Raw genomic sequence first — 21,255 nt, 5'->3', positions numbered from 1 at the left:
AAAGGATAGTCTTCTCAACAAATGGTGCTGGAACAAGTGGATACCCACATGCAAAACATGAATACAGACACAGAGCTTACACTTTTCACAAAAATTAATTCAAAATAGACGGTGGACCAAAATGTAAAACACAAAAGTAAACTTCTAGAAGATAACATAGAAGAAAATCTAGGTGACCTTGGGTTTTGCGATGAGTTTTAGATACAACACCAAAAGCACGATCCATGAGACAAAAACTGACAATGCCTTCAATAAAACTAAAACTTCTGCTCTGCAAAAAAAAGCACTGTTAAAAAAATGGAAAGACAAGCCCCAGACTGGGAGAAAATATTTGCAAAACATGTATCTGATAAAGAACTTGTTTCCAAAATATACAAAGACTCTTTTTTTTTTTTTTTTTTGAGACGGTGTTTCGCTCTTGTTACCCAGGCTGGAGTGCAATGGCGCGATCTCGGCTCACCGCAACCTCCGCCTCCTGGGTTCAGGCAATTCTCCTGCCTCAGCCTCCTGAGTAGCAAGGATTACAGGCACGCGCCACCATGCCCAGCTAATATTTTGTATTTTTAGTAGAGACGGGGTTTCACCATGTTGACCAGGATGGTCTCAATCTCTTGACCTCGTGATCCACCCGCCTCGGCCTCCCAAAGTGCTGGAATTATAGGCTTGAGCCACCGCGCCCGGCCTACAAAGACTCTTAAAAGTCAACAATACAGAAACAAACAATCCAATTTAAGCTGTTCAAAAGATCTCAAAGGAATTCTGTTTTGTGATAAACAACGTTCACAAGTAATTGCTCCAGTTTTTCTGAAAGCAAAAATGTTAATTTCTAAAAAAAAAGAGGAGAAAAGCTATAAAACAGTAGAAATACTGATGCTTCATTATCAAAACAGAACACCAGAGCATACTACACCACATACAGTATAAACACAAAACATTTTGAAACTTTGCATTTCAGAATAGGGATGTCAAACTAGAGAACTCTTTCTTCTATTTGGAGTAACAAACCAGATGAGCTGGAAATTAGCTAAGGGGGGCATTTAACATACATTTTACATGCTAGCTATCAATGTAGAGGATCACAAATTAGGAATTTGTATTTCTAATGCATTTTGCTTTTTCTTTGTGCTAGTCACTAACTGATCAGATTTTCTTCTAGTACTGTTGCTGAAACCATCTGAATTGAATTTTTATCTGAACTGGATACAATTTACAGGGCATGAGAGGAAGAAAATGGACCTTCATCACCTATACACAAAGCAGCCTCCACTGGATTTGAGGAGTATAAGTGACTGGCAGGTAGTGAGACACACCTCTGTGATGATGGCTTTTTGGTCCTTCACCCTTTGCGCCTCCTCTGGGTCCTGCTCCAGGCTGAATACTTTAGACAGGGGCACTGGCTTCCCACCTCGGCACAAGACTGCTTGGCACGTGCCAACATTGGCCACAGTCAAGCTAAAGCTACTTGCTGGATCGGCAGTGTCAGGGCGGATGTAGCAAAGGAGAGCAGAGGAGCCCAACTTCTGGCCAGCCATTCCTAATTTCCTATTCAGAAAGAAAAGAAAATGAAGATGTGGTGGCTAGTTTTAGAAGTAGTGGTCCTGCACATACAGCCCTTCTAAGTACAGACTGGCTATGGCTGATGGTGGTGGAGAGAGTTCTGCCTTCCACTCTCAGCTGAGGAAAAGATTTTACAAAAGGGAGACATGGGAGTAGAGAGTAAAGGTGCATCTTTCTCCACTGCTTTTTTTGTGTCTGATCAAAGACTTCCTAATTCAGGGGCTGTCAAACTTTAGCACATCAGAATCACCTGAGGGCTTGTCCAAACAGAGATTGCTGGGCCCTAGCCCCAGAGTTTCTGATTCAGTGGGTAAGAGGCTGGTTCAATAAACTGCATTCCAAGAAATTTCTGGTGATGCTGAGGCTGCTGGTCCTAGAACAACACTTTGAGAACCATTCACTTAGGCTATAAGTTCCTTGAGGGAAGGCCCACAATTCTTAAATTTCCCCCCGCATGCAGGGCATCCACGTGCCTGTACTTGGAAACAATGCTAAGGAAGAGCAGACACTGGCAGAAAGACCTAGTTTCAATCCCAGCTCTGCCACTTCCTGGCTACAGACCCTCAGCAAATGATTTCTCCTAGAAATTTCTCTGATAAAACATATAGTACGAAAAATACTTACTACAGCTCCTGGTTCAAGAGTTGCTTCATAAATTGAGTTCCCTTTCCTAAACCCTTTATTTTGTGAAGTCTCTAGCTAAATTCTAATACTGAAAAACAAACTCCTTCCTTTTTTTTTTTTTTTCCTCAAGACGGGGTTTCACCATGTTGGTCAGAGCTGGTCTTGAACTCCCGACCTCAGGTGACCCGCCCGCCTTGGCCTCCAAAGTGCTTGGATTACAGGCGTGAGCCGCCACGCCCAGCCACAAACTCCTTCCTAACACTTTGCTTTGTGTCATGAAAGATAAACCTAGTTCAAGATCCAGGCTGTTCCATTTCAACCTGAACTATACAACTTAACAACCTCTCAGTTATTCATACCCTTTATCAGTCCACCTGATATGCAAATGCTCGACTACAGTTAGGTTATACAGATGTCCTCAACTTACAGTGGTTCAACTTAAGATTTTTTGACTTCACAAGTGAAAAGCAATACTGTATGCATTTAGTAGAAACTGTACTTTGAATTTTGATCTTTTCCTGGGCTAGTGACATGTGGTATGATCTTCTCTCATGATGCTGGGCAGAGGTAGCGAGCCACAGCTACCAGCCAGCCACTTGATCACAAGGCTAAACAATCAACACAGTGCCCTGTGCACCAGATGATTTTGCCAAACTGTAAGTTAATGGGGTAAATGTTCTGAGAACATTTAATGTAGGCTAGGTGAAGCCATGACGTTTGGTTGAGTAGGTGTATTAAATGAAGTTTCCACTTACCATATTTTCAGCTTATGATGGGTTTATCAAGATGTAACCCTACTGTAAGCTGAGGAGCATCTGCATAGAGTTTTTGCCCTTAAGTGGTTTAGACTTTACTTAGACTAGTTGGATAAAACCCCAGAAACAGGGATTCTAAGCATATGAATCTGAGGAGTTTTTGGCTAACCTTTTGTAGGTCACTGACTCCTTGGACAATCTTATGAAAGCTGAGCACCTTCCTCCTCAAAATGTACAACCACATATATATACACACACAACCTTTTGCACATAAATTCTGGGCTCCTCAGATCCTCAGCAGCCTTTGGATTCAACAGAGAAAACAGATGAACTCACAGGCTTTTTAAAGAGCCAAAGCCTCACACTCCATGCTGATATAGAGAATGATCATAGAAGACAACAATGTGAGTTCTCTCCATGATCCTGTAACCATAATTTAGACCCTGACCTTCTGGTTTAGAAAGATATATTTTCTTGGAAATGTCTGCTAACCAACATCTGGTAAATAAAAATAAATAAATAAATAAGATATATTTTCTAAAAGTAGAACTGAGTTAGGGATTATTCAACCCACCTGCTTACCTGTGAGATACCAAGAAGGTGTTAGCCATGAAAACTGTGTCATTAGTTGATTGCTGTACCTCTTCTAAAAGCACATCTGCCATTGTACACTGGAGCAGGCGTGGGAGCTCCTCATTTCGATCCCCATCAAACATGCCATACACAGCTCCCACCCCTTCTGCAAAGTTATCCATAGCAAGTGCTGAGACACACAGCCTGTAACAGAAATATGAGAAACACAATCATCAAAAAAAGTTACTGGTAAAGTATTATTCTTTAGGGACCATTCTTTTAAAAAGTATTAATTAAAGGTGGAGAAGACCAGTAGCAAATTGTAATCTACACATAAAAAGTCCCTAGACATGATAATTAAGCAACATCTGAAAGAGCTAATGTCCCAAGGAAAGGGGAAACAGCCACATTCATGGGCACTACATATCAGCTTTGCAGTGCTGTGGAAGGCTGGTAAGATAAAACACTTTCTCTTAGTGGTGACTAAGGATTAGTTTTGTCAAGGCTCATCAGCGAAAGATCACCGGAGCACACCTATGGTTGAAAAAGTTGAGTTTATTACTCGTTATAGCAAATGAAAATGCACCCCATGGAACCCTGGGGTATACAGATAAGGGGTGCTGAAAAGAACCCACTATAGGGTTTGAACTTTGGCTGGGTCATTCTGGGGAGGGTCTAAGGAAGAGGATCATACTAGACTGGATGTCATCAGAAAGTGGGGCCATTCTATGGCTGGGTATAAATCTTATCTATAGGGAAAGAAAATTAGCAGAAGGATAAAGCTGTAACCGGTAAAGAAAGTAGCATCTACCCATCTTAGCCATGAAAGCGGATTTTTGGTATTTTGTTGACTACATATTCGTGTTGTTTTTGTCTTAAAACTTTATTATGGTCTCAAAATGATCTAATCTGACACTGATGTTCTATGACTTGTGTACAACAGAATAACATGGCCTAGCTATTATGAGCATCAGACCAGTTCTCAGATGCCAGGGGCTGCCATTTTTTCTTTCTCAGTCTCCATGGCCAATATACTCACTTATTTCTCTGCCCTGTCATCTCAGCCAGTCCATGGCTCCAGAAGGTTGATGTAACTGTAGAATCTGTGGTTGGCAAAGGTTTCTGATCAATTTTCAGGGTTGTGATATGGCTGTGGGAGGTGAAGGAAGATTAAACAATATGCTCTTCTGTATTTTACAAAAACTATCCCAACAATTTTCTTTTTGAGACCGAGTCTCCCTCTTGTCACCCAGGCTGGAGTGCAGTAGTATGATCTCTGCTCACTGCAACTTCCACCTCCCAGGTTCAAGCAATTCTCCTGCCTCAGCCTCCTGAGCAGCTGACATTACAGGCATGTGCCACCACGCCCAGCTAATTTTTGTATTTCTTTCTTTCTTTTTTTGAGACAAAGTCTCCCTCTGTCGCCTAGGCTAGAATGCAGTAGCGCGATCTCGGCTTACTGCAACCTCCACATCCTAGGTTCAAGCAATTCTCCTGCCTCAGCCTCCTGAGTAGCTGGGATTACAGGTGCCTGCTGCTATGCCCGGCTAATTTTTATAATTTTAGTAAAGGCAGGGTTTCACCATGTTGGCCAGGCTGGTCTCAAACTCCTGACCTCAAATGATCCACCTGCCTCGGCCTCCCAAAGTGCTGGGATTACAGGGGTGAGCCACCACGCCTGGCTTATTTTTGTATTTTTTTTGTTTTGTTTTTGAGACGGAGTTTCACTCTTGTTACCCAGGCTGGAGTGTAACGGTGCAATCTTGGCTCACCGCAACCTCCGCCTCCCGGTTTCAGGCAATTCTCCTGAGTAGCTGGGATTACAGGCACGCGCCACCATGCCCAGCTAATTTTTTGTATTTTTAGTAGAGACGGGGTTTCACCATGTTGACCAGGATGGTCTTGATCTCCTGACCTCATGATCCACCCGCCTCGGCCTCCCAAAGTGCTGGGATTACAGGCGTGAGCCACCGCGCCCGGCCTATTTTTGTATTTTTAATAGAGATGGGAGTTGCGCCATGTTGACCAGGGAGGTCTTGAACTCTTGACCGCAAGTGATCCACCCACCTTAGCCACCCAAAGTGCTGGGATTACAGGCATGAGCCACTGCACCCAGCCAACAATAATGTATCTTTTAATAAAATAATCTATGGACAGACTAAATGCATTTCTAGAGAGACGGATGAAAGTAGTATGCTGAACTACTGGCAAAGAAGGAGGGGAGAGAAAGGAAATGGGTAGAAGGATTAAAGGAGTAGGAGTTTCAATCAAAAACTAAGCACAGCAAAGATTTCTAAGTTTCAGCCAACTGTCTATTTCTTTTAAGTACTTTGATACAATGAAGTCTTGGTACAATGGATGAACTTGTATTGTCTCTTAGATATTATATAATCTGTTCCACCTAAAACATCTATGCTTGTCATGAAAATATTCAGTGTGTGAGTGGGAAGTAGACATGGAGTAGTCCTAATATAAACAGATTGACTATTGGATAGGACATCTATTCATAACTTAAAAAAGAGAACTTAGGGGCTTTATAGCCTAAATTCATTTTGTTCCTTTAATTACTCAAGATCTCCACAGTACTAACTATGCTAGATTCTGAAAATAGTTCAAAAGAAACAAGACCTACACACGGCTGGTGGGCCTAAGAGCACATGCAGATTCCATTTCAAATTTTTTCCTACCTAAATATGTCCAATGTCTTATGTTCCAGAACCAGATTTGTATTTCCAGTCAGGTCAAGGTCTTGTAATGTAGCAGGCAAAGCCTCTGGAATCAGGATTTCTGTCAAGTCATTGCAACTTAGGTCTACAAACTAAGAAGAAATGGAGAAATCAAAAGAAAACACATCATGGAGACTTAGTTGTTTACTCCCAAGTGTCCAATCTCTTACTATATCCCCAAAGATAAACTTAACTTTTTCCCAGGAGTCTATTACATACATTCTGGTCGCAAATTGAGTACATAAGAAGACAATATTTTTCCTTATGAGAATAATCTCATTTACACTCCTTTCTTCTTTATAAGAGGAGAATAATCTCATTCACTCTCCTGCCATTTCCTCCAATAAGGACATCATTCCAGCTCACAGTAGTACCTGGATCTGTGGCAACTGCAGTATTTCTGGGAAAATGCTGATGTTATTGGAGTGTGCCACAAGGGTGTGCAGCCTTTTGCAGTTTGCTATGGTTGTGGGAATGGTTTTAAGCTTGTTGCCACTTAGGTTCAGTTCCTCCAATTGCTCCAATTTATTTAGTTTGCTGAAAAAGAAACACCAGAATACTATAATGCACCACGACTGAGCAGCTGCCAAGCAAGTGCTATTCTACAGCAGCCACATTAAAGAAGGCCAGTATGGTCGACTGCCAGATGACTGGTGAGAAATGAAACTGATACCAGGAAAGGCAATGGCTCAACAAGTTATAGCTCCTGCTATAACTAAGCCTGATCTGCCTCGGTTTGTTTCAAGGGCTATTGGATCTTGTGGGCAGGAACATCTTCCTGTTACCTAATGTACAGAAAGTGGCTAGAAAAGGAGTGGCCTCAAGTTGGGGGATTAGGCCTGATCCTTGCTTTACCACTAACTAGCTGAGAAATACTAGGTAAATCAATGTCAGCATCTTCAATCTCCTCAGTTGTAAAAAATTAAGTTTTACCACATCATCACTAAGATTCTTCTCAATTTTAAAATTCTACAGTTACCTATTCATGACATTAACTCATCTCCACTAAACGTTATCAAGTTCTTATTATACACACAGCACTGTGCTGTGAGGCAAGTGATTCACACTGTTCCATGACTGAGCAAAGCTTTCTACACTGTATGCAAAATACCTTAAGGAAGAGTAACACCTTTATGGAGGTTATTACAAATTGTTCTAATTTATTTTGATTTATTGGTTTAAAAATTATAAAAATAATCAACTGCTGTTAACATGGAGAGAAAGCGTGAAAAATAAAGAAAATAAATCACCAATACCAATAATCTGAATTACTTTTATCATTTTGCTGAATTTCCTACCAAATTTATGTATTTGTTTTATATAAATTTTATATCTTGCCTTTTTCATAACATATAATTTCTACTAGAAATTTTATAAATACTTTTTAATAACTAAGCTTAATAAATAATTTTTTTCTGATAATATATGCTCACTGAAAAAAACTGAAAAATAGAGACAAACAGGAAAAAAAAAACTTTTAATGCTACTACCAAAGATAATCTCTGATGACACTTTGGTAAATAGTACTCTTGTCTTTCCTAAGACATGAAACCATACTTTTCAAATTAAAAACTGGTATTATAGGCCAGGTAGGTATGATGGCTCACACCTGTAATCCCAGTACTTTCAGAGGCTAGGGCATGTAAATCTCTTGAGCCCAGCAATTTGAGGCTGCAGTGAGTTATTACTGCACCACTGCACACCAGCCTTGGCAACACAAGACCCCGCCTCAAAAAAAACAAAAAAGGGTGCTATATTATATACATTGTATTTATGACTTTCTTTTATTTAACAACATATTTTAAAAGTGTTCTCATGTCCAAATCTCATGCTTTTCCCTTGTCCTGCCTGGATTTTTCTGACTTGTAAATAGAAATGCAGCCTCCTCAGTCAGTTTCTGAGTATCCAGAACTGTGCCAGATTCTGAAAACAGTTCAAAACAAACAAGATCTGTATTGTGCCTATACAATTATAACACTGCTCAGGAAATGACCCCTGATAGTGGATTATTCAGTTAAGAACACACATTTTTAAAAACATGTTATTCCTAAATTTCATTGTTTTATTATATATATCCAGATTACTCTATTCTTTGTGATCTGTTAAGTCTTACCTTTTTTTTTTTTTTTTTTTTTTTTTTTGAGACAGAGTCTCACTCTGTTGCCCAGGCTGAAGTGCAATGGCACAATCTCAGCTCACTGTAATCTCTACTCCCAAGTTCAAGCAATTCTCATGCCTTGGCCTTCTGAGTAGCTGGGATTACAGGCATGTACCACCATACTCAGCTGATTTTTGTATTTTTAGTAGAGATGGGGTTTCATCATGTTGCCCAGTCTAGTATTAAACTCCTCACTTCAGGTGATCCACCCACCTTGGCCTCCCAAAGTGCTGGGATTACAGGCATAAACCACCGCACCTGGCACAAGTATTTTTTAAAAAAAATCAGTCAGGTGTGGTGGTGCATGCCTGTAGTCTCATCTCCTTGGGAGTTGAGGCAGAATTACCTGAACTCAGGAGTTCAGTGAGCTGTGATTGCCCACTGAACTCTAGGCCTGGAGGACAGAGCAAGACCCTATTTGTTTTATTTTTTATTTTTTATTTTATTTTTTTTCCAAATCCAAATCCAAATCGCTTTATTATGTGGCAGTCACCGTGGTGCCAGCCTCTGCTCTTCCCACATCACCACCCTCTTAATCCAGGGCTCTCCAGGCATATTCTTGAGTCTCACAAATCAAGGTCAATGTCCGTTATGGCCTGTGCTCCCCTTTTCTTCAAGACATGGCAGGGCTCATATAACTAAGTCCCGAGTATTGATAGTTGTCTTTTTTTTTGAGACCGAGTCCTCACTCTGTTGCCCAGGCTGGAGTGCAGTGGTGTGATTTTGGCTCACTGCAACCTCTGCCTCCCAGGTTCAAGCGATTCTCCTGCCTCAGCCTAACGAGAAGATGGGATTACAGGTACAGGCCCCAACACTCAGGTAATGTTTTAATAAAAAATATTTTTGGTAGAAACAGGGTTCCATCATGTTGGCCAGGCTGGTCTCGAACTCCTGACGTCGTGATCCGCCTGCCTCGGCCTTCCAAAGTGCTGGGATTACAGGCATGAGCCATTGCACCTGGCCAATAGTTGTCTCTTAACTGGTCCTGGTGAGGCCCACCAACAGCAGTGGAGAGACCTGGGAGGGGCATGGATGACGAGGCTACCCCAAGGGGGGTGGATGTAGGAGCAGAGACATTTCTTGATCTCACTCTGCAAACTGGTCCAAGAACTTGAGGTAGGCCTGACGCTGGGGTGCAGTCGCTGGAATGAAGTGGCCACCTGAGTGGGTGAGGGTGATGGCTCCAGGGAATTGGCTGGCCAGCTGCATACTCTCCGGAGAGGGGATGACTTCGTCAGTGTCCCCGAAAACATGGAGGGAAGGCAAAGACAAGGGTCTTTGCAGGATGGATTCCTTGAACCCAAGGCCCCGGGGACAGATACCAAGATGACAAACCACGGCAAGGAGAAGCGGGAATCGCCTGCCTGGCCCAGGGTGCACATGAGGGCTGCCAGCGCAGCCCCTCGGCTGAAACCAAGAAGCCTGTCAAAAGGCCCCAGCCTGTTCAGTGCCTGCGCCACCGTCCCCAGGGCTTCCTCCAGGCCCCTGCACATGGCGGGCTCTTCCAGTGCGGAGAAAACATCCGCCTCCTGCTCTGAAAACCACCAGCCTCGAGGCTGCTCCTCCAGAGGACAGGACCCTCGGGCCCGGGAGCGTGTCAAGGAGCGAGCGGCGCCACCTTCTCGTCTCTGCAGCAGCAGTCCTCGCAAGCCACGGCTGAAGGGGGCTGCGTGGACCCTCCTGCACCTTCCCCAGCGTCCTGGGGACGCCAGTCTTGGCCGGGGTTCACCGTCCAGGGCCCCAAGGAGCTGCCGGCATAGAAGTCCATGGAGTAGGGATGCTGCCAGGAAATGGCCCTTAGGGCCACGGCCGCCTCATAGGGTGTCAGCAGCGGCTTGGGGAAGGCTGTGCCCCAGTCAACGGAGAGCCGTGGACAAGCCACCTGCACCCACATGTCCACCTCGGGAAGTAGGCAAAGCTTGCTGGGGAAGATCTCAGAAAGCAGCAGCCTCACGAAGGAAAGGCCCAGGGCTCGGAGCTGGGACTCCAGGTGCTCCAGTATCTTAGGACTGCCCTGGCGGTCCAAAGTGCCCAGAATGAGGCCCCAGGACTTAGCTGAGCGGGCAGCAGCTATGGCTTCCTGGCAAGCAGCCTGCATGCGCTGGTGGTCATAGTGCTCTCTGGATAGGATTTTGCTATATGGGTCATACTGGTAAGCAGGGACGCTGGGGTTGCCAATCATGACAGACTCCAGATGGAAGCGGCCATCTCCAAGATACACAACGGCCTCTACCTCTTCAGGAAGTTGGGGGGATGTGCAGCCCAGAATCTCTCCAGGGGACAGGGGCTTGCACTGTGGGACACTCACACGATACTCAGCTTTCAGCTCCTGGGCAGCTACCTGCAAGGTGGACACAAACTGAATGGTGCTGACCAGGGCGAGGGCAGTGGCTGGGGGAAAGGTGAGGCGGAGAGAGTCCAGCAGGTGGGCAGCATCTATCCGGATGTCGACGAAGACGTACCGCACCCGCAAGTCTTGGGCAGAGGTGTCCATGGGAACCAGGCAGTTGTGGCCATAGTGCACCAGGAAGTCAGCTCCCAGGGCCCTGGTGGTGAAGTCATACACACAGCAAGCCCCATAGGTCACATCACCCATCACCATAACTTCAGCCTCGGTGAACCTTTCCAAGATATCCACAACGGTGCAGGCAAAGAGAAGGAGGCCTTCTGGCATTTGCAAAGCCACCTTCTTGGCCTGGGCTTGTTGGATCCTCCAGATGGTCTTGGGGATCTCAAAGTTGTAGTTGGAAGGCAGGACCTGGACTGCTGCCTGCAGCTGGAGGTTGTTCAGGATTACCTGAACTCAGGAGTTCAGTGAGCTGTGATTGCCCACTGAACTCTAGGCCTGGATGACAGAGCAAGACCCTATTTGTTTAAAAAAAAAAAAAACAATCAAGTTTCTCCTGTATGTCTTCTGAAGCTCTACCTCATTTTGTAAATGTTTATAAAAATTATAATTTTATAATCTACATAATTTCATCCAAAATTATTTATATCAAATGCCATTGGCCCATGTTAATCTTTGAAAATATTATTTTTAATGAGTACTTTCATGGCATAGATTTTTCTGGAGTTAAATTTCCCAAATTTTAGCTAGTCATGGTGGCATGTGTCTGCAGTCCCAGCTACTTTAGAGGCTGAGGTGGAAGAATCACTTCAGACAAGAGTTCAAGATCAGCCTGGATAAGGTAATGAGACCCAATCTCTTTAAAAAAAAAAAAAAAAAACTAAAGTTTTTTTTAAAATCAAATGTATTTTGAAAGGATTTACTTATCCATTGACACTTTCTACAACTTTGACAGCATTAAACATCTTTCTTATGTGTTCTTATACGGGTAGCCTGGCTAACTACTGTTCATCTCTTCCTCCAGGGAGCCTAACCCCATCCCCAGGCTCTGTGCAGTGGACTGACAACGTGTACATATGTTCTTTAACACCCTGACTTTCTTAGACTGCACTGCAACTGCCTATCCACTTGTCTATTTCCCCAATTTGACTGTAAATTTCTAGAGGATAGAGACTGAAACTGTTACACAATACCTGACACACAATAGACTTCCATTTTTGTATTATGAATAAATTAATAGATAACAGTATTTTATAAAACAGTGCTGACAAAAGAAAAAATTATCTTCTGAATTTGTTTCATAAGCCTGTACTTTTCTAGGTTGAGTATTAGACCATTATTAAGGAGTCACAACTAAAAATTAAACATATTTTAACCAATTTTCCTGGTTACTGATACTTAACAGGGTACTATTAAGATGAGATTCTGCCACTCAACTAGTGAAACCATAGCATCTGTAAGTCAGTCAACATAAACAAAGAGTTACAGTCAGACGGCTGTATTTTTTTGACAAATGTAGAATTAACATTGTATATTTGAAATGATCAAAGTTTGCATTCATTTTACCTTGCAGGAAAGCTCTGTAGCTGATTGTTTGCAAGGTGCAAGATTCGCAGGTGCGGGTGCCCCACCAGGACGGGTATGCACTGATCTGTCAGGAGATTGTTGGTCAGATAAAGCAGCTGCAGCATACTCAAACTCTCCTCCCCAGTGCAGGCGGATGGTAAAGACTCCAGACTATTTGCAGATGCATTCAAGTATCTGAGACTGACAGACACACACAGATCATCACTTCCTTTATTTGTTGACTTTCTGTATAGAAACCATCATGTGACCTCAGTATGGAATGCTGCCATTCCAAGCTCCCAAATGAAAAAAACAAAAACATTCTCCAGAAAGTTTTTCCATAATTGATCCTATCCAACCAACCCAAAGTTCCTTTTACTCAACTCATGCAAACCAAATAGAGAGGAAAAAGTACAAGCCTGATTGTTTTCCCAGGCTTCTGGAGTGCCTGATTCTAACCTAACTTCATCTTTTACTATCAAACTGCCTACTGAAAGGATATTGCTGAATATCATGTTCAAATATATCTGAACTATGAAGACAACATTTAGAAAAACTTTTGTCTGGTTTCAACAGCATCATTATGTATTTAGCCAATCCATAATCCCCTAATAAAAAACACATAGGCTGTTTCCATTTCTATACAAATGCTATTATAGACACTGTAATGAGCATCTTTGTATCCTTAACCAATTATTTCCTTAGAGTATACTCCTAAAAACAGATTTTGTGGGATCAAAGGATTATATATTTTTTAGAGATTTAATATATTGCCAAACTGACCTCCTGAAAGACTATATGAAATTATACTTCCAGCCAGGGGTAGTGGCTCATGCCTGTAATCTCAGCACTTTGGGAGGCCTAGGTGGGTGCATCATGAGGTCAGGAGATGGAGGCCATCCTGGCTAACACAGTGAAATCCTGTCTCTACTAAAACTACAAAAATTAGTTGGGCATGCAGCATGTGCCTGTAATCTCAGCTACTTGGGAGACTGAGGCAGGAGAATCGCTTGAACCTGGGAGGCAGAGGTTGCAGTGAGCTGAGATCATGCCACTGCACTATAGCTTGGCGACAGCGCTAGACTCCATCTCAAAAAAAAAAAAAAAAACAGAAATTATACAAGAAAACTAAGAATGCCAGTTTGTCACACTTTTGTCAACATTGAGTATTACAAATCCATTCTAATCTATGCCGAGATGATTGATAAAACATGATATAATTTAAAATTTTGCCTAACGTAGTGTTTGGTATATACAGAACATGCTCAATAAAAGGCAGCTATTATTATTAAACTTGTGTGTTCTCAGGTCTTCATCATGTTGTATGATCCATAATCCCTAACTCATTTTTAAATTGATATGTAAGTTTTACATAACTAGCTTTTAAGCTAATGGTGGGTACTGTGTGTCTGCTTGTGCTATTGTCTCAACAAAGCTCTGTCCAGAGTTAATATTAAATAAATACCACTGACAGTTCGCCACAGTTAAGTTACTCACTACAGATTCTAAGGTTGTAAACTAATTTTATTCAGACTATCATGAGGACCAAATGCAGTGCTATGCATTGCTAACAAATACTTGTAAACTAACAACTGCATCAAGACTCCATATAAACATTACATAAAGAATATTTCCTTTAAATGCTTTTTAGAATTTCCAAAGACTTTATTTTGAGGAATATCCAACCAAGGGTATTATACATTAAGAAATGTATAAGCTGCTAAAGAAAGAACAAGCCAGATAACTGTGGACTAAGTGGTTTTTTATGTCTCCTCTTAATTTACTACTGCTCATACTACTACCCATCTCTGTTTCCTCCATTTCTAAAGTGAAGACAATATTGCCTTCTCCGTGTTGTAGAAAAATAAAATTAAAAACTAGTTTTCAATGCTCGCTTTGGCAGCACATATACTAAAATGGGAATGACACAGAGAAAATTAGCATGGACACTGAGCAAGGACAGGCAAATGCGCGAAGCATTCCATATTAAAAAAAAAAAAAATACTAGTTTTCAGGCTGGGTGCAGTGGCTCATGCCTGTTAATCCCAACACTTTGAGAGGCCAAGGCAGGCAGATCATTTGAGTCCAGGACTTTGAGACCAGCCTAGGCAAAATGGTGAAACCCCGTCTCTACAAAAAATAAAATTAGCCAGGTGTGGTGGTGCACACCTGTGGTCGCAACTACTTAGGAGGCTGAGGAGGAAGGATCACTTGGATCCAGGAGGTCAAGGCTGCAGTGAGCTATGATTGCACCACTGCATTCCAGCCTGCATGACAGAGTGAAACCATGTTTCTAAAAAAAAAAAAAAATTCATACAAACAAACCCCACAAACTAGTTTTCATTTAAAGGTGATAGACACATTAGGTAAACCTGATTACACACCTAAAATAGGAAGGCCATGTCATCTATTTGTTAATTTATAGTTAGAAGGCAAATGACACCTTTTGGAAGGATATTACCTGTAAATACAGTTTTCAAAGTACCCAAAACACTTTGTACATAAAGACTGTAATTCAGAGGCAGTTTGGTAAAGCCAGGAGCAAAAACCAAATTAACTTTAGTGGTATGTCCTTTTCTCTCCAATGCAAAAGCTCAAAATTGTGCAAAGAAGCTACAGCAGATTGTGGTAATTTCTCTTTAAATGTCATAACTATATTCATTTTCAGAGATGAAAGCCTGAATCTTCTTGACCTGTCTGAAATTGTTTACAACACAGAAACCTCTTTAAGTATTTGACAGTTATTTCAACTTTGACGTACCGCTTCATAAAACAGTGTCATATATTCTTTTATAAAAATTGCAAATAAGTCTCCACCCATAGTTGGACTATCAGGTAAACTCTCTAAAAATATAGTTCCAAAGGTCACTCCAATGATAAGTCACTTTCTGTTTAGCCAATGATTCTGCTCTTCCGAAAAATATCCTATGGTACTTACTTTAAGGCCTTGGAGAAGAGAGTGTCTGGCAGCCTGCTGAGTGCATTATGCTGAAGATCCAACACCTCGAGGGGGATATGCTCCACCAGTGTTGGGAGGTTTTCTAAGTGATTGTGTCCCACCATCAGTTTTCTAAGACTTAAGCTACTCAGAATTCTAAGGTGAAAACATACAAAGAAACAAATTAAAAATTTAGTGAAATCATTCTTTCTGAGGCTGTCCTAGCCTATTTAACTAAGTTATAGAAATATATTCTTCTAGATTGTATACTCACAGACAAGTGCCTCAGCCAAGAAAGCAGCTATGACTGTATGTTTACCTACCACCCACCAGGAAGTCATTAAGGTCAGTCTGAGAAAAGGTGAATTAATGAAGGCAAACAGCACAGAGTAGATCTAAACTAAAAAGGCAATTTCTAGAATAAATCAATTTAGATTTTAAGTCTAAAAACAGTACCAAAAATTCAGTATATTAACTCACTTTGTAAATAAATTCATAACATTTCATTACAATAAAAACTATTTATTTTAGTGCTCAAAATGTGCTAAGCCACTAACAATGAAGTTCAGAAAGGTTCGATAACTCTGATTTGCCTAAGATTTCCCACTGAATAGTAAACGGTAAAGTCTAGACTTGAAATAAGGTTTGACTCCAAAGACTGTGATATTGACTATGTTAAATGCCTCGAGTTTATTTTTAAAGACTCTATTAGATAATAACCATACATTCTACACTTCAGTGCTTTTGAATATATCATTCTCTGTCCCCTTCACCAAGCCCCACCTTCCTTCTCCCTCCACTTAGAAAACTTTCATCATCTGGTAAAGGTCAATTCAAATGCCATCTTCTCCATGAAACATTCCCTAATTATTCAAATTTCTTCTGATTTTCTCCATTCAATTTACACAGTGTAGTGATTAAGAGTGAAGGCTCTGGAGTAAAAATGACTACATCCAAGGCCAGGTGTGGTGGCTCATGCCTGTAATCCCAGCACTTTGGGAGGCTGAGATGGGCCTATCACTTGAGCCCAGGAGTTTGAGACCAGCGTGGCCAAAATGTCTCTACTAAAAATACAAAAATTAGCTGGGCGTGGCGGTGTGTGCTCCTAGTCCCAGCTACTGAGGGGGCTAAGGCCAGAGGATCACCCGAGCCCAGCAGGTTGATGCTGCAGTGAGCAGTGATTGCGCCACTGCACTCCAGCCTTGGTGACAGAATGAGACCCTGTCTCCAAAAAAAAAAAAACCACTACATTCAAATGTCACCTCCCATCACTTCTGAGTTAAGTGCAACCTTCATCAAGTTACCTAACTGCTCTTAGGTAAGCCTTACTTTCCTCATTTTTAAGATAAAGATAAAGCACCTATTAAATATATAACAAGCTTTTTAAAGGATTAGGTAAGATCATAGAAGTGAAGTTCTTAGAATATCGCTCAGCTCATAATAGCTCATACTATAAAAATTAACTATTATTACTATCATATCACCAACCTACAGAAGCAACCCTTGGTATATTTCTTTCATCACAGTTATCCACATATACACTATCTATCCTTAAGTTCCTTGCAAGCTAAGACCATGCTTTAGCCTTTACTATGTTCCTTACAGCACATCACATTGTCTCATGCTCAGAGGGTACTCAATACTCACTGAACAAATAAAAGGCAACCCAAATCTAGAAAAAAAATTAAATACACACACACGTAAAAGTTAGTACATACATACATACATACATAATACATGTATCCATGCACACATACCTCATGGGAACCTCTGTGATAAGATTATAGCTCACATCTAATACTTCTATCTTCTTTGCTTCACAGGCCCAGTCAGGGACACACTCTAGCAGGTTTCTGCAGAAAATAAATAATTAAATGGCACCATTTAAGATGACAAATTAACTTACTTCACTAGACTGTAATATATCTGTTAAGCAGCCTCTGAGCCCTTGAGGACAGGGACACTATCTCCAAGGCATCCCTTGGTACATTACCTGGAATATAGCAGGTGCTCAGTGAATGCTGTTGAATTAGAAGGGAGAGGACAGGTACTTGAAAATATGTAATATGGATCAATTATGCTACATGCTTGAAGAAGGTAAAAAAGGTTTTCTGCATTAGAAAAGAACACTTATGGTGGGATGGGATGAGGGAAAGATAAGGAATTATAATAACAAACCTTCAAAGATGAGTTAAGACTTCCACAGGTACTGACTGGGTGAGAAGAGAAGCAAATTCCAGGAAAAACGAACAGATGAATAAAACTGAGACAGTAGAGGCAAAAGATAACTAGTGAGGAAAAAGTTTCAAACCATTTAGAATGTGAGCTCAAGTAATTTGTAAAGCACTAGGCAGATACTTAGTAAAGAGAATTTTTTTTTCAGATGTGACAGCTTCTCTAGGCATCAAGGTATCTACAGATTTACTGAGTGATATAATGAGGCAGAATGAAGTAGTGCTATGTAAAAGAAACACACATATCGCTATACCTTAGTGAAGGAAACCCTTTACCTTAAATGGATCAAAACAAGCTCTCTAAAAAATATGACGTGGGTTAGAATGTGAAGGTGTTGTACAATGACCTGAGGTGAGGAGCACATTCCAAGCACAGAGTGGCAACACGAGCTAGAGCACAGAGGCAAGAAAAGAAACACAGGGTGTGTGGTGGGGAATAACAAGCAGTTTGGTGATGCTAGAGCACCCGGGAGGAGAGGGCATGGGCTGGAGATAATAAAGTATAATAAAGTCACATCCAATAAAGTATAGCGGACTAAGGACAGAACCCTGGGGATAAACGACCATTAAAGGGCTAGCTGAGGAAGAGGAGTATGCAAAAGAGAAATGGCCAAAGTGGCATGACAAAAATCAGACTGTATTAACTAGCCAAGGAAAAAGCATGCTTAGAGACAAGAGGGCAAGATTAATTGTGTCAACACAGAAAACTTCCACTAAGAGAAGCACTAAACTGAGCTGTTAGAGGGATAAGCAGACAGGGACTGAAGACACTAAGCCAAAAAATGCATATAATTCTTGAGAAATTTGGACAAAAGGGGGAAGAGAGTAATTAAGACAATAGCCAAGACAATAGCCAGTGGGGTTGTAAGGTAAAGGGAACTTTCTCTATTACGACAGAAGAGATTTAAGTGTGTGTACAGACTAAGAAAAAAGAGGCTGAATGAACACACACACACACGAGCAGGAGGGAGCAAAAAAAGGAGAGGGGAGGGAGGAGAACAATAATAACGATGAACAGAGCAAGGTCCAGGGCAGTGGGAGGGGAGGGGTCACAGGCACAAATAGCTGGACTGGCTGTAACAGAGGAGATAAGCTGAGAATAAATATGCACCTATATAAATTCAAGCAAGGTGGGTGTTAGGAAGCTGAGGAAAATCGCCCACAATGGTCTCTGTTTTCCCAATCAAGTAGGAAGCTAAGTTCCAGCATGGAGGAGACTAAGAAGGGGGACACTGAGGAAGGTAGAGCAATCCTGAACAGATGCTGAGGATACTGGAAGGATCTGGCAAGAGGAAGAACCAATAAGCTCCAGATAAGGTTGGAAATTGTGAGTTTGTTGTAGGGTCCACTTGGATGTGAGTTTCTTCGGCAATGACCAAGCTCAACGGAAAAGGTAAAATTTTAGTACTGATCCATGTTGGGGTTTTGCTGGGAAGACAAGCAGAAAGAAACGGAAGGGAATCTAAAACATTAGCTTTTAAAATGATAATAAAATAACAAAATCAACAAAAAGAGAAACTTGGCTATAATAGCTAGTATATCTTGAGACAACTGCATGTCAGGTACTCTCCTGTATATTTTGCATCTATCATCTCACTCAGTCTTTACAACCCTGACCATATAGGACTGTGCCTACTGCCCCTTTCATCTGCTTTGGGCACCCTATACTTGCGGCACTTAGGATGCTGCCCTGTCACTACTTGTTTGATTGTTCATCTCGCCAGTAGATTGCAAAACTCAACCAGTGAACCCAGAATGCCCAACAGTGGTTAAAAAGGAATGAATAAAAGAAAAACAAACTTCATTTATGTTTGTTTCTGGCCACCAAGAGAAGTAATAAAATCATGAATATAATTAATGTCCCTTCAAAAATAAGACCAACATGAGATATGGGAGTACAAAAAAATTAAAATTTTTAAAAACTCACCATCTAAAAATTAATCATTATCTGATTCCAACCAACAAAATGGGAATCAGTGCCATGAAGATAACAGGTCTTTCTTTGTACCTCATCCTTTAAGAAGGAATAATTAATAGGCACCTTACTATTTCAACAGAATCCTTCCTTTATACAGTAAGGCTATTAAACTTATTTGTCCACTCATCCTTTCTCCTTTTTCCAGGTTATCCAAATATTTCAAAATATTTAGATTTCTTGTGTATCAAAACTGCCAAGAATCCACACGTATCTCTTAAATAGAAAGAAACAAGCATCACCCTCACGAGAGATACTCACCGGGAAAGATCCAACGAAGTGAGTAGGCTAGGTACTGGATATATGTTCACTGCTGTCAGCCCTAATCCAAAAACAAACAGGTGTTAGTGACATCCTCTAAAAAAGAAAGTAACTAAGAGCTGACAAGGGAACAGTAGCTTAGTGAAATCACGAGAGAGAAAATTGATGTCCTTTACTAAGATGAACTAAAGACTGAAACTACTGAATAACTCATTTTGACTAACTGCTTGATCCCAATGTGTCTTGAAAAACAAACATAACAACTAATTAAAGGATCCTGTGTACCACACTACCTTTATACAAGGTTAAACAGTTGTTAAATGTTAACAGTAACTACTTAGCCTTTTAACTTGATAAAAATTAATAATCAGACTTTTACTGGCAATATTTTAAATAAAGTATAACATAAATACAGAAAAGTGCAAAAATCAGTAAATTTTCACAAACTGAACACACTAGCAACACCCAGATGAAGAAACAGAACATTACCAGCTCCCTGGGAGCTGCCCCGTGTTTCCCGTTCCAGTCACTACCCCTCCAGGGTAACATTATCCTGACTCCAAGTACCAAATTACTTTTGCCAGTCTACATAAATAAATGCATGTGTATAATTACTTTTGCCTATCTATATAAATATATGCATGCAGTATGTATACTTTTGCCTATCTATATAAATATATTCATGCAGTATATATAATTACTTTTGCCTATCTACATACATACATACACACAGTATGTATAATTTTATTTTTCTGACTTTATTCACTCTACAATATGTTTACAGGATTTGTTTATATAGTTGCATATGGTTATAGTTCATTCATTCTGATGCCTGTATAAAATTACTTTATGTGAATATATCACAATTTATTAGCCCATTTTAGAGTTGATGGACATGTAAGTCTTCTAGTTTGCAGTTACTGTGAATAGTACTTCTATGAACATATTTGTCCGTGTTTTTTGTGGACTAATGTAAGCCCTTATATAGAGCATAAGCCTAGGAGAGGCACTGCTGGGTACAGGGTTATGTTCATGTTCACCTTAGTAGACACTACTGAATAGTTTTCCAAAGTGACTGTACCAATTTACACTCCCAACAGCTGCCCTGGGATTTTTAGGCCTTTCCATTCTAGGCATTCTGGTAGGTGTGTAGTGGTGCCACATAAGGGTTTCAATATGTATATCCCTGATGACTAGTCAAGTTCAGTGCTTTCTCTATCTTAACTGATCACATTTAGATAACTTTTTTGTAAAATGGAGTTCTTGACTTTGAAGCATCAAAACTGCAAGTGTTTATGTGAATTCTTCCAGGTTGTAGAATTTAAGGAATTTGTAAACAAAACAGCAGACCTCAAACAAGCCCTGTTTAGTTAACCACTGTGATGGAATCTTGGTGACTAATAGTACTTAAGCATTTATGTACTATTAAAATATTTAATTTATTTGTAAATACTTAAATATTTACAAAGAGTAAGTATTTATGACTGCGTGCCTGTTGATGAGGTCTTTTTCAGTAGGGCCAGGAATTCAGAATCTTTAGA

At 40.8% G+C, this 21,255-nt stretch overlaps 2 protein-coding genes, 1 non-coding gene and 1 pseudogene across 6 annotated transcripts in view; 1 reads left to right on the top strand and 3 right to left on the bottom strand.

Moving 5' to 3' along the window:
• The window catches only part of PHLPP2 (PH domain and leucine rich repeat protein phosphatase 2), a 75,885-nt gene that overhangs the window by 6,758 nt on the left and 47,872 nt on the right, over nt 1–21,255 (bottom strand). For 3 of the 4 annotated variants that reach the window (XM_012437479.3, XM_064383266.1, XM_012437478.3), the window contains exons 10-18: nt 19,715–19,775; nt 17,002–17,097; nt 15,245–15,400; nt 12,307–12,507; nt 6,610–6,772; nt 6,197–6,327; nt 4,549–4,659; nt 3,519–3,713; nt 1,311–1,542 (exon numbers count right to left, since the gene is read on the bottom strand). In XM_012437479.3, coding sequence (XP_012292902.2) covers nt 1,311–1,542; nt 3,519–3,713; nt 4,549–4,659; nt 6,197–6,327; nt 6,610–6,772; nt 12,307–12,507; nt 15,245–15,400; nt 17,002–17,097; nt 19,715–19,775 — 1,346 coding nt within the window. The remainder of the gene's footprint in view (nt 1–1,310; nt 1,543–3,518; nt 3,714–4,548; nt 4,660–6,196; nt 6,328–6,609; nt 6,773–12,306; nt 12,508–15,244; nt 15,401–17,001; nt 17,098–19,714; nt 19,776–21,255) is intronic. The other variant, XM_012437480.3, reaches the window with a different exon arrangement.
• LOC105706724 (esterase OVCA2-like) lies at nt 9,407–9,985 on the bottom strand (annotated as a pseudogene).
• Nucleotides 9,991–11,188, bottom strand: LOC105706848 (2-(3-amino-3-carboxypropyl)histidine synthase subunit 1-like). Its single transcript, XM_064382952.1, has one exon. It carries the CDS (start codon nt 11,065–11,067, stop codon nt 9,991–9,993), a length of 1,077 nt encoding a protein of 358 aa, XP_064239022.1. The 5' UTR covers nt 11,068–11,188.
• Nucleotides 14,194–14,297, top strand: LOC135277366 (U6 spliceosomal RNA). Its single transcript, XR_010344977.1, has one exon. It is a non-coding gene; the product is annotated as a U6 spliceosomal RNA (small nuclear RNA).

The sequence above is a fragment of the Aotus nancymaae genome, unplaced genomic scaffold (assembly GCF_030222135.1).
Source record: "Aotus nancymaae isolate 86718 unplaced genomic scaffold, 86718_ANA_hifiasm-v0.15.2.pri h1tg000030l, whole genome shotgun sequence".
NCBI lineage: Eukaryota > Metazoa > Chordata > Mammalia > Primates > Aotidae > Aotus > Aotus nancymaae.
This window is presented reverse-complemented; position numbering and strand designations above follow the sequence as displayed.